The sequence below is a fragment of the Sylvia atricapilla genome, chromosome 4 (assembly GCF_009819655.1).
Source record: "Sylvia atricapilla isolate bSylAtr1 chromosome 4, bSylAtr1.pri, whole genome shotgun sequence".
Lineage (NCBI taxonomy): Eukaryota > Metazoa > Chordata > Aves > Passeriformes > Sylviidae > Sylvia > Sylvia atricapilla.
Genome location: NC_089143.1, coordinates 17,899,911 through 17,917,980, shown reverse-complemented (window position 1 = coordinate 17,917,980; position 18,070 = coordinate 17,899,911). Strand labels below are relative to the sequence as shown.

Sequence of the window (18,070 nt, the reverse complement as noted above, 5' to 3'; positions counted from 1 at the left end):
TTTCTCCCTTCTCCAAATCATTGTATTTAAGGTGATGAACAGAAAGAAGTGAATAGTAATGGTTTTAATTAAGTATAAGCTTTAATAACTAAAGCAGAGAAACACTGCTGCATTCAGATGGGAGAGTTATATTAAACCCTGTGCTGGCAGGACTGTATTCACTGGGCACAACATATATATTAATGGCACACTATATATATTAATCTGCGCTTTGTAACATGACAGACTTATGTTTGGAAGAAAAGGTATGCAGGCAGATACTATCACAAGCAGCAAGACCTGAGAAAGGGATGCCTTGCAGGGCAGTGTTGTATCCATGTGCATCATCACCCCTGATGAGAGACAGTCAAACTGTGAGACAGGCTGGCTCTGCCTGGCAGCCCTCACTGCATGTTCAAAGCCCAAAGCTGCAGCTTGTGAGGGACAGGCTTTACTCCCATGTGTGTACTCATCCAGCAGAATCACAAAACTGTGTGCTAATTTTTTGCTTCTGCTAAATACACCTGTAGAACTATTTAACATCTTCTTTTCTGTCGACTCATCCTGCTTGTCAGAGGCTCCCTTACACATCTCTCTTTCCTAACCATTTAAGGACAGATATATGTCTGTCACACAGATGCAAGAAGTTATGTTTGTATTTCTTTTAATCTTTAAATAGCCTGAAATGTACAAATAGAAGGGAATGTGGAAATGAAATGTATTATCATTGTAAACAATATCTACCACTGAGAAATTTGTAGCTGAGAACAGTATTCTGTAGCATTCAGTTTTCTTTTCTGGGTCTATGTGCTGACAAGTGATGCACTCACACAAGGCTGTGGCAGAAAGCACTAGAAATTAAAATATATATCTATATGGCAAGAATTATTTCATTAATAATTTTTTATATATGGCACATGCAAGAAACACAGACATGGAAAACCTGAGGATGTCCTTTTCAGGTGAATTTCTTCCCATCTCTCAGATATTTACAATATGCCTTTCTTCTCACAAATGCTAAAGTCAGTCAGTTTTCTACACTGCTCTCTAGCCCAAGACAGTTGACTTTTCTTTGCTCATGTAAATGACACTGTAGCAAGTTAGTCATATACTACTCTTTGGTATTTGAATTAAACTAAAATGTAGATGCTTAAAAAGAATCTTCCACCAAAAAAATAGTAAGGAATAGTATAGTATAATTATATATATATATATATATAATATATATATATTATTTATATATAATATAATATATATATATTATATATATAATATAGAAATATAATATATTTCTATAAGAAATAGAATAGTAAGGAAGAAAAAATATTGTTTGTTCCTTCAAATAATTATGATTGTTTCTATTGTACTTCAAATGAAGTATGTTCCTGCCAGAGAACACTGCTACTGTGGAAGTGAAATATGTAGAGTTCTATAAAAGTTTTATTGTTCCCTAAAGTGAAGAGAAATGGTGGCTTTGATTTCTTTCACCTGCTGACTTACTGTGAGCCAAGATGCCCAGATGCCATGTGATCAGTGTGAAGCAGAACCAAAAGCTACTGAACTGATTCCAACTATGCAAAAGATTTCAGTCCCAAGAAGGCAGGGGAAAGTGATGTTCTGTCATTTAATGGCCCTTACTTCTCCTAGTCTGGTATATTGTGAAAAATACCTCCTGCCATCCTGGAATAGCTTCCCTTTGTGACAGACACCGTGTGGATTTGTGCAGAGTGGCTTTAACAAGTCTTGGAGCATTTCCCTGATGAAAGGAAGCGGCATGGGATGGGTCATGGGGGACAGGTCATTTGGGGAAGGTCTTGGGGAAAGACAGACATCTTGTTCTGAAAACACACATCTCCACCTGCTCTGGCACCCACCTTTGGGGCAAATCTACCTGCTCACGGCCCAAATTTGCCAACGTGCCTTGAAAGACGTTGTTGTCTCTCCTGTTGTGGCCTCCACCCTCCTGCAGGGTCCTGCAGCCACCCCTCTCCTGAGCACAGCTGCTCCAGGCAGAACCTGCAGCACAGCCAGAACCCAACGCCTGGTGAGTTTTCTGCACATGGTGTGGAAACCCTTCTCCATGGCCCTTACTCCTGTCACCTTCCCACACCAAAATTATTCTGAGGGCATCTCATAACCCTCCCCAGCTGCAAACACACATTTGTGGATTCCCATGGTAAATTTCTGGAGTATAAAAAACAGTGGGTCATCTCAGTACCTCAGTGAGAGCACTCATGTTGTCTGCACATGCTCTGGAGCGGGGTGAGAGGGGAGATGGGGGCAGCACTCCTGCCCTCCTGCTGGGCTGTTTGGCAGAGGAAATGGAGAGGTCAGAGCCTGAATTTTGCTCACCATTTCCTTCCTTGAGAAGCTTCTAACCTAGGCACATTCTTCACTTTATTACAGCTGCATTGGTTGGAGTGCCCTCATGTTACACCAGTAAGACAAATAAAGGGGCAACCAATGTCACCAGCAGCACAATAATTTTTATGGGCCACAGCAGCAGTGAGAGAGCAATGCAGAGTTTTTTATATCTGCAGCCAGCAGAATCTAAAAGGACATCTCTGTTTGCCTTCCTGACTACAGTCATTGTGAGGCCAAGGCAGCAGGAGCCACCATGGGAGCGATGCCTGTGGAAGCAGCAGGTTACACAAACTGTTTTATAACCTGCTGAGGAGGGCAGCGGGAACACAAACTTCTGCTCCAAATCAGACATCTGCTCCATTTTATTCTTGCTCTGTACACACAGTAGCACAGCTACTCTGGAAATCTAGACCTGGCCTCCTATCATTCAAGCAGTTTAATTTGTATTCAAGATGGGAGTGAACAACTCCATAAGACAACCCAGTGCCCTGTCATCTACTGACTGCACCTCCTCCATTTCGAGTTCTTACTCCTGTTCTTGTATATACCACTTCTATGTATGTACCACATAGTTTTTGTCACTGTAAAATGATCCATGAAGTCTGATTAGAATAATTCTCATTTGTAAGGGGAAAAGCAGAAAACTCAAAAAAAAAAAAAATTTAAAAAAATTTCCTGTGCTGTGCCTGACTCCTCTTCCAAGAATAAAGCAGAGACTGGGAAAAGCAACACGAAGAGAAACAGAAAAACCAAAAGTGACACCATAAAGCTTGTACAGAAGTAGGAGTAGCAATGGGAAACGTTGAGGAAATTTTAGTTTTTCCTTTGTCCTTTTGTGAGAGGTATATATCCCTAAAATGCATGCCATGTTAACTATGACATCTACTGAAAGATCAAGAATGCAAAATGTAATGCTGCATATAACGCAAGAATGACCAGAGAACACACCCAAACAATTCCCTCAGAAAACACCAGAGTGCACTACTGCATAGCTGTCATCAGTTCAGAACACCTTGCTTTAAACTTTGTCCAGTTGGTCTTGAAAAGCTCCTCAGATGGAGATTACAGAACTGCTCTGAGGAATCCGTTCCTGTGTTTGTCTCCCCTAATGTTTTCCCTTTCACTTAGAACCTCACCTCTATCAATTTTGACCAGGATGTCTTCTCCTATCACACACACCAGTGAAGAGCCTGGCTCTGTATTCTCTGTAGCTTTCTCATACAGATTGAGGATCAGCTATTAGGTTCCCTCCCCAAGTCTTCAGGCTGAACAAAACCCATTCCCTTTTCTCACAGGACGGTGCTCCAGTCCTGACCATCTTGATAGCTTTCCATTTGACTCACTCCAGTCTTTTTTGATCTTAATTACGTGTGTCAAAGACACATCCTTGCACACACAGGTTCTCCAAAATGCTTGATTTTGTTGGTAGTTGGGGGTTTATTGTTGTTGTTTTTGAGGCTTCTGCTATCAAAGTAGCAAGTACTTGTGATGCTTCTATGGAAACCTAAACATGAGGATTCTGAAGCAGGTGGATACCTCACATAGCACTGAATTATCAGCAGAAGTAGCAGGCCTGGGTATCAACGGTCCTTCTGTATGCAGGAATCCAGACAAACCTTTTTGCCTGCTGTTCCCGTCAGGAAAATAAAGACAAATTCCACCTCCACTTGGATGGATTTCCTGAGCTACTTACATATACAGGAATAACTAGTTCACCTAAAAGGAATAAAACAGCAGGTTTCATTCATTCATGAGGTACCCAAAGACTGCACTAAACTCACCTCAAACACTTCTCAATTCATCCTTTCATTAATTAATAGCACTTTCATACTCTGAAGGAAACTGAAATGTCACATTTCTGGTGCTAAACACAACTAAATTGTAAGGTAGCCAATACAGTGCTGTTACATTGAAGAGGAGTATTTCAATTAACATCTGATTTTTAAACGTTTTGAAAGCAAGATCCTTTTATTTAACTAACATGCTGAGGGTGCATAGCGTTGCCTAATGAAATGCTATCCGTGGCATGCATCACCTTCACCTCTTTCTAAAATGCGATACTGTGGTCCTGAGTATGTTACTCAAAACCCCATTTTGTTAAAGGGGGGCCTTTAGTGCAAGTCTTGGATTTCTGCTTTCAACAGTGAAACTTCAGGTGATCATTCCAGGCAGCACAGTACAGGGAGCCCTTTGCAGCAGAGTCCTGCCCTACCGAAATGAGACACAAGCTCCCTGGGAAACAGTGTGCTGGCATGTGTGACATTCATCCTCTGCTGAGCAGTGTTACTGATTGCCACAAATTTTAGATTATATCAAGAGTTCTAGAAAGCGACAGACAACTCTTGCCTCTTGAGCTTACTGTGTACACAAAGAGAAGGGGAAAACATTCTTCTGGGGAACTGATGAAACTGCCTCTTTTCTCCTGCTAACAGTATGGTGGGCGACCGATTGTCCCAGACTTCTCCCGATGCAAGTCACTGTCTCATTTTTGAGGTCATTACTGTTGTGGATACTATTGTAAAGTACTCACTCTGCAGAGTGAATTTTGCATCATATGTAACAGGAGTTCTAAAATATTTAAAAGCACACCTCAAGAAAACCCTCAACCTCCCCTTAACATTGCAAACAGTTCCCCAATATCACTTTGATGCATTGTGCATGTTTGCAAATCAGGCAATTATATTAATTTCTACAACAGAATCAGGTGAGTAGGTGTACTACTACATTTTTTATTCACAGCACAAGAGCCTGGCAATGGTAATTGAGATCAGAAGTGAAAATTAACCACATTGTATTATTGGCAGAGAAAAATACAGTTTACACATTATCTTCATTCAAATTATATTTCTGCTTTGTACATACAACCTTCTGCTCTGATCCTGTGTTCATGACTTGCTATTCTTTTCCATATATATCAAGCGGTAAGGAGAGAGAAAATTATTTAAAGTTTTTTGGTACAAGGCATAAAGTTTAATGACTGGACAATCATGATCTGGAATCATGTAGTGAGAATTACAAATCTGTGAGTAAAGCTGGAGAAGTACTTCTGTAAGCAACACTTTGCAAGGCAAACACAGAGCACTATTAAATTCTACAATATGAAGTATTTCCAGTTACATCTCTGCTGTGAAATTCTTGGGAGCAAAAGGGATCATTGTTAAATAATCTGAACATGATTGAATTGTACAATGACAAGAGATCTTGTTTCGTGTTTTGAGGAGATTTAGGCAAGTGCTCAAGTTGCCAAGTAAGTTACTTTTCAGAGTATCTACCAAAACCAAACATTAACAGTACCCTTAACAGGTCCTGGTAATACTGAACGCTGCAGATCCATCACTGGTGAATACTTTTCATCTGCTATGTTCAAAAATATATTACTACATTACTCTCTTACTTCTACATTTTTTTTTCCTGTTGGCTGAAACTCATTATTGTAATATAAACCTTGTAAAACTGAAAATAATAATTTTCATGCAACCTGTTCACAGTGGGAAAGCGATGACTCAGACCTGTAACTTCTCTTACATGTTCTACTATCTATCTCAAGAAAAAATGTCAAATACTGTGACTTTATATAAACAGCACCAGTTAAAATTTCAAGAAAGCACACCAAGTACCTTTTCAAAAATCTTATTTTTATTGTTTGCACTAACTGTATCACCATTAACAGCTTTCAACTCTAACAAACTGAAGCAAGTCAGTACACACAAAAACCTATGCAAGGCCAAGGAAATCCTTGGTTACATAAATGCAGTACACCTTGGTGTGTAACAAGCCTAGGGGCAGTGAGTTCATCCTAACACTTTAAGCACAGTTACTGCAATTTTGTGAATTATTTCAGAGCTGTTAAAAAGTTTCATTTTTCTCTTTAAAAAGGAAACAGCTAAGAGATTTATAGAAATTACAGATTTTAAAACAAAATTCGTATGTCTAAATCATTACAATGCAGCAAAGACCCTTCTTCAGCTGTAATATCATTGCGCTGGAAAAAAAAAAAAAAAAAAAAAAAAGAGAGAGATAAAATAATTAGTCACTTCACTGTATTAGGCATAAATTATCATTAGCAGCCTAAACACTTGCCAGCTCACACTTGCATATATTCCCATTTCTTTCAAGTTTGCCAGGTCCACTCACCAGCTCCTGGCTTTCTCTCTGAGCTGGAACAGAAGTGGGTATAAAACCAATCACTTCTGCAATAAAGGGCTTTGTCTTTTTAAATGCTGCCTGAAAACCTGAGACTTACCAACAAACGCCTGCGTTTCATCCTCTATTGCCTCTACAATGAGACTCACAAACCAAGACAGTCCACTTGGGTTTGCTCATTTCTGCAAGGTATTTATAAACTAATTTTTTAAATTAAAATATTTTGCTGTTAACCAGCAGTTTTGATTAATAACCTTTATTCCTTCAGTCTCTGAATGGAGTTTGTTCTAACTGATGCATTTGGCTGGAACTGATGCATTTGTTATTTATCTTACTTCCCTGGCATAAATCCAGAAGTCAGCACAAGAAGGAAGGAGTGACAGAAGGCAAAAATTAGCCCAATTCAAACAGTCAGAACTGAAATACCATAGGATTAACAACAGACAGGGAAAACATCTCAGCACATACTGAAGACCTCACAGGAGGCTGCATGGGAGTCCTGAACAAATATGGCTCAATGGAAATTTAAGCTGCCCAGCCCCTCAAAAGCCAAAAGCCACAAAACAGGCCTTGTAATGTTAGATTTCAGCAAGAGAGCTTAGGCCCTCTCTGTCTACATTCCTGAGACCCCCAAATCAAAATAACAGTACAACAGAATTTCTCTTAGGTATATTCTACTGTGCTTCCAGATTAGTTTTACCTGAAGCCAATCTTTAACCCCTAAAGATGCCAATGATGTAGGAGCAGACACCATGCAGAGATTCCCAGCAATGTTCCCGTGCCAGTTTCATTGCTTCTGTTTCATTGTCAGACCCTTGACCACGTCGGGTTGGGTCAGAGTTTTGCCCCGCTTCTCTCATAGGAATAGAAGCTCTCTGGACCAATTTTTCCTGGTTTGCTAGATCTTCTGGCTCCATACCAGCAGCTATTTGCCTCATGAGAGCTTCTGGGGGAGCCCTTTGGCACATACTGATCTTCAACACTTCCACGGATTCGCAAGCATGCGGGATCTTCCTGAGTTCCGCGGCGATCTGATTCCAGTAAATCTTTGGATTATTTCTGAAAGCACGGCAGACTGATGGCTTGCCAGTAAATTCACACCAGTAGGACATGCCTTGGCTTTTGCATTCAATTCTAAGCTTCATCTCCTCATCATCACCACTCCTGGTCATTGTGCAAACATCTTTGGTTTTAGTCCGGAATTTGATTTCTTCACCATTGCTTCTTTTCTTTGGCTTCAACTTGTGTCCCAATCCTCCCATGCCACAGATCACAACTAGGAAAAGGAGAGCAAAACTCTTCATGGTGAGAGGAGTGAACTGAGATCCTTGAACAACACGATTCAAAGAAGTGAAAGCAGTAGGTAAATTGCTGCTCACAATTTAAAGTCTTGGTGCACAAAGAAGCCTCTTAAAAACAAAACACGGGATATAAAGGTTGGGCATTTTTATAAAAAAAAATAAATCACACTTCAGTGGGCAAGAGCCCATAATTTATAGCCTGAGGGAGTGTCAAATAACCTTGGGAGTGTGAACTTCCAAGAAGGTAACAAGACAAGTCTTGTAAAGGCAGTTTAATACAGAATGATAGTTGTATAACTGAGAAGCACATTCCTATCCAGGATGAACATGTCATATTTGATTCTTAACAGATATTTTCCATTCTCCACCTGCTTTATAGCTATCTTCATGCTAGAGCCTGCAAGTCCATATCAAATTAAAAAAAGATAGAAGTGCAAAGCAAGCTCTGCATCTGAATGATTATAACTGGTAGTGTTAAGTGTCCTGGTAAAAAAGCTGATTTGTGGAATGGGCCATCTGTGGATTTTCACAGTAAGGATGCAACTTTAGCTCTTCTTTTCGTCCACACAACACGTAATGGGGATGCATGGAAGGATCATCTTTGAGCCACAGAAACAATATGTATGCAAGAAAAGAAATAAAGCTTGTGCAAAATAAGGTATTACAGGTCTAAAAACCCAACATTTTTAAGTTTTATCATCATTTTCATATCACGAGTCACTTTCAGCCAACAGAGCAAGAAGAACTAACTTATCACAGTTCTCAGCAGCAGGGAACAGACCACAGAGGATGTCAGATTGATATTTGTGCCTAATCACTTTTTTTTAATACGTATTTTCCTGTTTATAACAAGCGAACTGTAAAAATGCTGTAAAACAAAGGCAGTAGAACAGAAATCTTGTAGTGCAGAATCCTGTCCTAGCTGTTGCTGCTGCAGAACTAAAAACAGAGCTAAGGAAAAATCACTGTAACTCCCTTAGTATTCAGAAGGTCATGAGGAAAAATCCTTCCCCTGCTGTGGCAATCCACAGTACTTTTCTAGCTAGTAAGCCCCCCACCAGGCACTTCTTCCAAAGACACACATGCTCCATACAGCCAGCCTGACCTGGAAAGGGCTATTCGATTGTTCAGGTATGCTTCAATAACTGTGGGGTGCTGAAAAACCTGGGTTTAAGACTGGCCATACATAATGGAACAGAACAACATTTTGTGTATTTAGTCACTCACTAGGTAATGCTAAACAAAATGCCAAGGCAAAACCATTCCTTTTAACACAGATGCCAAAGCAGAACAACATCAACAACAAAAGCTTTATTAACTGATGAGGGACAACAGGCCCTTGCTGCTGTGGCAGCCCAGATAACCTGGAAGCTGCCTGCTTGAAGATGTAGCCACCTGAACAGCCATTCTGGGTATCCTAACCTTGTTCTTCGAGTCAATGTGCCATCAAGTTCCCATGACTAAATACCATTTGACAGAGAGAACCACCTTGTTTTCTTTTCCTTCCTTCTCCATGTCTATTTTAATAACATTTTTAGCAGAGACCTCATCTCTAGCTTCTTTCCATTAGTTCCTTCTTTCTCTTTCAAGGCACAGTGGTGTGGCTCCAGCCAAGTCTTAGGACAGCAATGGCATAAGCCTACTTAAGACTTACCACTCACTCTTCCATTGTTTTCTGGGGAGTCTTCTCATCCTTCAGCCAGCCAGACAGAAGAATCTTGGTCACTCACGTCACATTCAATTTCAAGGATTTCAAATCCCTACTGCAAGCACTCAAATACCTCCTAATATTTGACAAATGTATTGTTTACACTTTGTTACGCACAACAGCACTCAGAATTTTTAGATTTGCCGAAGAGTCCAAAACAATTCAAAAGGTAATCTACACCAGTTTCAGATCTCTTGTTCTCAAAGGTTTTCAAGTCTAATCATGAGAACAAATAAACTACAAGGATAAGGAGAAATATCAAAGCTTGGACTCAAATATATTTATGTGTTACAGCTACTATGTTCCCATCAAGTGTGTGTCTCATTCTAATCTGACATTTCAGTCCTGTCTGCCTGTGCTTCAGGTTAAACAGTTTGTGGTCTCTCATATCAGTAGAAAACAACTGTCCTTTTACTGCTGTAAGTCAGCAGTGAACCATGGGAGCTGCAAAACTAGCAAATATTTAATTCTGCTGTCAGTGCTACACAGAAACAGGTCGTATGCGTATCCTGCACAGCTCATTAGCTTGAATCCTACCATCTTTGCATAATTCACATGCTTGGGGAAGTTGGAAGCTCCCTCATCCAGAGTCAAAGTTTTTCCAATCCTTTCTGCTGCAAAAGTGAAGGTCAAATATAACAAAAAAATTTAATCAGGGTAAAGAAATTCACTCTCACTAACTTTGTGCAACTCTTCTGAGAGATGTCTGCACAACAAAACAAGGGGAGCCAAACATAAGGTAGTTAAGCAAGATCTTTTTTATTTAAATGAACTGGGAACATTTTCTCAAATTAAAAATAGAAACTTTTAAAAATCTGCAGTTCTGAACATTACATATACACATATGCTACATACTGTCAATTAGAAATGTTTCCATTTATGACATAAAAATGAAAAATTTAAGGTTATTCTGGATTAAAGACTGGTATCACTTTTCAGCATTTCATTAAAATTGTAATAATGATGTACAGGATTATCGCTAATTCAAGACAATGAACCCTGTTTGAAACAAAGTTAACAATACTGATTGATGAAGAGATACTATTTTAGATCAATATAGTGACTATTTCATCTGCCAGAAGGTTTTACACTGGTAACATAATTTTGGCCTTGTTGATAAAGTCTGCTGTTAACTAATTCAGCAATTCAACCATATGCCTAAATTCAAGTAAATAACTCTAACAGTACAAATGCTAACTCCAATTGCTAAACAGATTTGAATTTCCATATTGTAAATCACAGTTTAATATTATTTAGCAAAAATACTATCACTGCCTCCAAAGGAGCCACAGTGATACTATTAAGGACATTACAGAAGTAGGTGTGAAAGAAGAAGAGGAAGATAGAGAATGTAAAGCATTCTAAAAATTACCAACATAGGACATCCCTCATGCTCCTTTTGAGTACTACTGACCTCTAGAAAGCTTAGCTTTTTCACTGTATTATGCATCTTGCACGCTCCCAACCCTCCCAACCCAAGTTTAAATACAAACTTCTCCAAAAAGTCCCTTTCAGCTCTATACAGCAAAACCCACTAAATATTAAATAGTTAAGAAAGAAAGAAAGAAAAAAAAAAAAAAAAAAAAGGAGGGAGAAAACAAAACTGCAACTGAACTTCTCAAACACACAAAGAGACACTGTGGACCCCATTACAATCCAAATTTAGTCCAATGTAGTCATTCAAGAGCACCAAATAGCAACACTGATCATGCTGGTAAATTCATTTGTGAAGAGTATTATACAATATTAAAATCTTAACTAAACACTCAGAAGTTTTAAGAAAAATGTATATACAAAAGTCTCTGTGTACAAAATGTATTTTTATGTAAACGTGTATGTACTGTATTTAACACAAATCAACAATTTAAGATAAGAACTTGAACAATTTTAAGATAATTGCTAGGCAAAGGCTGTTAATCTAATTAATTTACATACTGTGATGTAAGGTAGAAAGCCCAGTGTAAAAAAGTAAAAAACCAAAAAAACATTTTAATTCAAGCCTTGAACAGTGGTATTTGAGAGGCAGTGCCCTGATCACAAAATATTCTGTACAGTAGTTTATGGCATAACATTCAATAGTACATTTGGGATTTACAGTACAGCTGACATAAAACGAGTGGCTCAGATCTGTCAGATGAATGGAAATGCCAATACACTTGGAAGAATAAAGATGTACTCCCATAGAAGAGTCTTGAGCCTCACTTATATAGCCTGGAAATAACAACAAAAAGTAATTCAGGAAAAAATTTAAAGACTGAATTTTAATGCATTTTAAACAGACCAAAGTGATAGATTTTAATATGAACATTATTTTGACTGAATAACTTTTTCTGGTTTTAGACCTTACAGCCCACTCATGTTGCAGCAATCAGAGCTGCCTTCCTAAAACAATACAGTAGTAACAGATCTAGAATTTATTTAAGCTTATTACTTACCCCTTAAATTTTCCAGTATGTGTTACCACTGTTCCACAGAGCTACATGAGAGGAAAAAAAAAAAAAAAAAAAAAGACAACATAAAACAAACCCATCATTTTCTTTTGCCCACAAATGGAACAGAAATACTGTGTCTAACTTAGGAGAGACAGGTTCAGTTGGCCTAAGATATTCTCCATGTTTTACTCATTTAATCAAGCATTTTTCAAACAAGAGGAAACAGATTCAATATTTTCTCCACCAACCTTTCAGGTTATCTCTGTTTCATGATAGAAATAAATACTTGGATTGCCTATTCAACACCCCTCTTTTGTGAATTTAATCCAGCCTCACATTTTGCTCTCACAAAAATGGTGGCTGCATTAGAGATTATCTGTGTCTTTAATATGTGTATAAAAATACTTGTGTGACATACACCTCATGTAGCTCTTACTTGTACTTACATATCATAGTGCTACAAAAATATTTGCATCTCTTTTCAGCAAAACTATCCAGCTGATTTTGAAGGATAAAAAACCCCAAGCCCAACCCTATAGGATTCTTTAAACCTGCGAAAGTATAGGTGTACAGAGATCTATTAAAAGACATATCTCTCAAAAATAATCTGTAGGAAATGAGAAAAATCAAGGATAGCATAAAAGCAAAGAGTATGCTGAAATGAAAATTAAATTCAATATTTTATTCATACGGGAATACCATACTGAGGAATTCAAAGCATGTATGCCATTAGCAGTTTTTCAAATTACATCCGTTAGCACATCAGAAGACAGCACTGCATCAAACTGAATCTTTAAATGTTATCATTTTATCAAAGTAAGTCAGGACTGAACTGGTGAATCTTTGTGTAAAAGATTATTTTATGCTACTGATTTTTAGGTTGTTCAGCAATGCTGAATTAAACTATTTATCAATGACTGAAATATCATAAGAAAACATGCTATGAACCTCAAGACTATTAACAGCTATATTAAAGATTCAAAGATCAGAAAAGGAATTCTAAGGCCTGGGAACTTATTAGTTTTGTCTTATGTAAAATATTGACAGTCCTTAAAACTCAGAGTCCTAAGATACGCCAGTGGAGAGTTTTTTGGACTTCAGCTCCTTGTCAGTTAATCTGGGGAGTAAGCACCCTTAAGCAGCAGAACAGACCACAACAATTGTGATCATAACTATCACTAAAAATACTGTTATATAAAGACTTCCTTCAGAGGGAGATATGGAATGAAGATTTGGTCAGTAAATAATTATTGTAAAATACAGTTCTAAAGTAATAATAATCACCATCCTCATCCCAATAATCATCATTATGAGATGCAACCATGAAGTCTGGCAAGACCCAAACTTGGAGCTCTCTCTATTCACTTGTTATTTAAAGCATAGTGGTATCTTCTCTATAAATACTCAACCTATACATTGATGAAGTTGCAAAATAAGGCACAGTGAGCTACAGATTTCAATCATAAATTTAAACCTTTCTTAAGCAACTTGCAAATTTTGCAAAACCAAATAATGAAGTTGTGAGATATGGAATATTATTGCCCTGGAAACCAGCTAATGTTTTATAGCACAGAAGCAGTAGAGGCAGAAAATAACCCAAATGTTCTCCTTTTTTTAAACATAACTTGAGCTTCTTGCCTTGTGATGCTACATTCTAGTCCTACTCATGCACAAACAGCCATTTTCTATGTTCATGCTTTCTGCATACCTGGAAAACTTGCTTTTTACACAGGAGATCTCTTCTCACCATTTAAAAAATGGAACTACTCAGAAGTACAAATGCATTTCCATCCTATCACTTTCATCTGCTATCAGAGTATTTTAATAGGTTTGTCAATTTACGACCACCCGCTGTGCTGATTACATACCTGATTATATGGATTTTAAAATCAAATTTACCAATTACTTTGTTAAGTTTAGGAATTACTTCTATATCTGCTGTTACATAAAGAATATTTGAGAAATACACATCATACATCATTTGCTATAGTGAATAAGCATGCAAAAAAACACCCAAGAGAATGAAGAGTCACTTTAAAGCATGAAGAAAATTCAAAATGTGATTAAAAGAGAAGCTGAAGTAAGGACACATGAAGGCATGCAGTTTCAGACTTGGTTTACCTTGTAAAAACAGGATTGTGTATACCATATAAATGCTCTTTATGATAACCATTATTACCATTTTCCGTACTGTAATAAAATAAATACACCAAGAAACACCATGTTAAGTATAAGATGCACTATGTACAATATGGCTTCTAAGACATGTACGTGGATGATGGTATTAAATGCAAAGATAAACTGTGTCTGTACAATAGAATATAACTTTTCCTTTGTAACATTCAAGAGTTATGGCATAATTATAATTTTACATTTTATAGTTTTTTTTATATTCTCCAAAAAACAATTAATTATTTTTCTATTCTTATTGAGTTGGAGACTCTAATATAATCTATCAAGTCTGAAGAAACAGAACATGTTACCTCTTCTGAAGTAACAAGTTCCATTAAAAATACAAACCTTCCCACATTATTAAAATGATTTTAATAAAAATCAGCAAAAATGTCTTACGTTTTCACGGGTATATTTTCGAAACTAAAAAACACAGAAAAGGAGGAATAATTAACTAGACACTAATAAGTGAGTAATTTCAGCTGTACATGCCTGTTTCTGCTCTACTGACTTGTGAATGTGCAATGAAAAACAATCACTGTGAAATGGGAGGAATGCAGTGCACAGGCTGACTGAACAATGAGCAAAACAAGGAGCAGGAAAGAAAATAGTGGGAAAAAAACTGATAGGAAAATATGTAAGAATAGTTATCATAAAGTAAAATGCCAAGTCCCTGAGACAGAGGAACTGCAATTGAAAAAGGAAAGACTGGTTAGGAATAACTAAGACAGCAAGAAAGCAATAAATCCAAAGAGACTAGAAATCAGGCAAAATTCACTTTAACAGGTTACTTAGCAAAGCTAATAACTTGCACATTTGGTATTTATTTATATAAATGCTGCTCACAAAGCTCTGAAGACCTCATTCTGACATAAGATTTTAAAAGTCAGAGCCAGCACTATCATCATTCAGGGCAAGTCAAGGCTACCAAAGGCCAGCTGCATGAAGCACTTTGCAGGCACTGACCCAAACCTGCAGCATTACACATGACCATGCAGCTCTAACCTGGCAGCACAGGTTTAAGAACTACAGAGCCTTCATATGAATATTTTAATCCATCTGCCATTTAGCTTATTTTGGAATATATACTTACTCGTCATAAACATCCTCTGTATCCATCCTACGATAGTATTTAGAGAGTTTTACAGCAAAAATTATGGCAGGAATTAGAAACATTGAAGAGCCTCCCAAACCAAACCAGAAGGTATTCTGAAACAAAAGCAATAGAAAAACCAAGGCAAAAAGGTCATGGAGAAAACCAATCAGTACTGAATCCTTGCTTGATATTCTAACCATTGTCACCAAAAGAACACAGTAGAAATTAGTTCTTGCATTTCTTGCCAAAATATGAGTTTCCAGCACTTTTTCAAAGCACTTTATAACATGCAAACTGCAGGCCTGTTTGTGTAACTAATTTCATTATTACACAGTTGAACTGAGTTATCACCTGGTGTTAAAATGATGATTTTTCAAATTTGATTTGTATTGGCTGGAGGCATTTTGACTTCCAAGTGACTCAGCTAAGTTCTATCATCAGGAAAATCATGGTCCATCTCTCACCAGATGGGTAATGGCCCCACAAAGAACAGAAGCTCTGTAATGTATGAGCTAATCAATGAGTATAACATGGAATAGGAGGTTTTCATGGTTAAGCATTACCAAGATTAAACATTTCATGGTTAAGCATTATCAAGGCCAGAGTGTTTTGGCTTTGACTGATTACAGGTCTTACTGGTAGTGTGATTAGGATCTGTCTAAAAGTGCCATAAAGCTAAGTAATAGTTAGGAAGCATTTTAAGTATTTCCTAGGCACATGGTGTCTTACTTTACTTTTAATACATACTGTCCTCTTTCCAAGTTCTTTTGGCAAGATGAAAAGGCTAATGTTGCCCTTCTATCCTGCTACAAGTCATGCTCAGTGTCTCAAATGCACAGAAATTAATCAAGATCTGTCTGCTACAAGTCCAATGATAAAAACTTATTCAGGTCTTCTAGATTTCAGGAAAGATGCCTGATAAAGTTTTTCCTTGGTATTTTCCACTCGCCTCCTGCCCACACCTCACCCCTAAGTTAGCAACAGTTACAGATGAAGCTTCAGATCTTCATGCTTTTCCATTTTCTGTTTCAAGGTGGTTCAGAATCAGTTAATTTTACAAAATTCTTGCTAATAGAAGCTTAAGTTTACCGAAAATATAGAAAGTTCAGCACTAGTTTGTCTTTGGACTTGATCCAGATCAGAAGATTCTCCTTGCATAACTCTGCATGTGATACTTTATTATCTTACTTCAGAATTGTCTAGCCAGAATAATTAAACACAGATGTATGTTGAAAGAATTTTCCCCCTGATGTCCCAATTCTGAGTAACAAAACACTTCTTACCACAGAATCAGCTATATAGCTGCATAAAAAAATATCTACTGCTGTATCTATTACATTGGCAATAGGTTTGCATGCTGCTACTTCCATGGAAATCTGAAAAAAAATTTTAAAAATTACAGTTTTAAGTATCTAAAAGAATAAAAGAAGAATCTCTAAACTTGCTTACAGTTATGGTTCACTGAATTGTCACATCTTACCCTATCCAGATTCAAAATAAATAACAGTAGGATATAGTATCAACTCAAAGTCTTAATCAGCTTACTTTCTCAAAGGCTGCAGCTAAAGAGACAAAAACCAAACAAGATGCTAACAACATCAATTTGAACTACATAGGGTCAGGTTCAGTGCAGTGCTAGCACAAATGGTAGATTTCAGGCTAGCCCTGAAAAGGATGCTGTTAAATTTGCACTGCATTCCAACAACACATCTCATCATTTCCATTCTGCAAATGCAACAAAACTACAGGAGACTGATTTTCCCACTCACAGTAAGTATAAATGTATTAAAACCTGAACCTATAAAACACATTATCAAAGTAATAAAATCAATAATAATAATAATGTTACTAATACTGTTTAGCTTTCTTATTTTTAAACACAGCTTCTCTCAATAAAGTAGGTGCACCTTACCGACTCCTTGACCCACTCAGTGTACTGCTCAAAGTAGCCAATTATGGTATCCATGTACTTTTTTGTCTCCTAGGACCAGATCAAAGAGAACAAAATAGCAAGTTAACCTCTATCTCCATGACATGATAAATTAATGTACTTAAATCAAATAGAGCTTACCTGGACAATAACTTGAGAAGCGTTGTTATTTATGAGATTCTGGGCAGCATTAACAGCGCTAATGACATTTTTCACCTTAACCTGGACAGGGAGAGATGGTGTTTAACATAAACAAATCCCCTTTGGGCTGTTGCAATAGCTCTATGGCCACTGCCAGGAACCTATTCTCATGATAAACCAGTGTCATTGTCTTGTCAAAACCCGACAAAAAATGCAACTCCAGACAGAATATGAGCCTGCCTAAGGATTCATGATCACCTCAATATTGTCTCATTCTGAAGAAGGATGTGTCAGTGTTTATGACGTGGTACGTTTTCCTGGAACCTACATAATTAATTTATACACTATGATAGGTTTTATCTTCCACTCTCTTTCCTTAAATCAATGTCAGTATATACACTACAGACACACAAAGTGCACAGGAAAAAAACAGTAGGCCATACACCACCACAACTCTTCATGACTGAAGTAGGATTCTGTACAGCCAGAATATGCCCCTAATCAATTACCTGAAGGACTGAGATGTTTTTTCAATATATGCACGACCCCATAAATTCTCTCACATAAAGGATAGTGCATGTACAGCCTGAAAATGCAGAGATGTTTCTTAATATACTTTAGTCAAACATCCCTTTCTTACCAATACCTTACGGCATGGCTTCTTCCCTCCTCACCCAGGTTCAAATCACAGGTTCTAACGGGTACCCAGCTGCTCTGCTACTGGGGGTGGGTGAAAACTGTAATGAGAAGCACTAAGGTAGGTATGGCCCATAATGCTGTTGAGACTAGAACGATGCCACTAGT

The 18,070-nt window shown here is 37.5% G+C and overlaps 2 protein-coding genes across 2 annotated transcripts in view; both read right to left on the bottom strand.

Annotated features, from left to right (window-relative positions):
- Nucleotides 1–7,199: 7,199 nt before the first annotated feature.
- On the bottom strand, nucleotides 7,200–7,790 carry FGFBP2 (fibroblast growth factor binding protein 2). The gene has a single exon (XM_066316789.1). The coding sequence runs from the start codon at nucleotides 7,788–7,790 to the stop codon at nucleotides 7,200–7,202; it is 591 nt and encodes a 196-aa protein (XP_066172886.1).
- A 2,440-nt stretch (nucleotides 7,791–10,230) lies between these two features.
- Nucleotides 10,231–18,070, bottom strand: part of PROM1 (prominin 1) — a 54,831-nt gene continuing 46,991 nt past the window's right edge. Inside the window, exons 19-25 of the mRNA XM_066317205.1 lie at nucleotides 17,267–17,347; nucleotides 17,108–17,176; nucleotides 16,479–16,571; nucleotides 15,193–15,308; nucleotides 14,049–14,117; nucleotides 11,931–11,971; nucleotides 10,231–11,706 (exon numbers count right to left, since the gene is read on the bottom strand). Coding sequence (XP_066173302.1) covers nucleotides 11,953–11,971; nucleotides 14,049–14,117; nucleotides 15,193–15,308; nucleotides 16,479–16,571; nucleotides 17,108–17,176; nucleotides 17,267–17,347 — 447 coding nt within the window. The 3' untranslated portion in view covers nucleotides 10,231–11,706; nucleotides 11,931–11,952. The remainder of the gene's footprint in view (nucleotides 11,707–11,930; nucleotides 11,972–14,048; nucleotides 14,118–15,192; nucleotides 15,309–16,478; nucleotides 16,572–17,107; nucleotides 17,177–17,266; nucleotides 17,348–18,070) is intronic.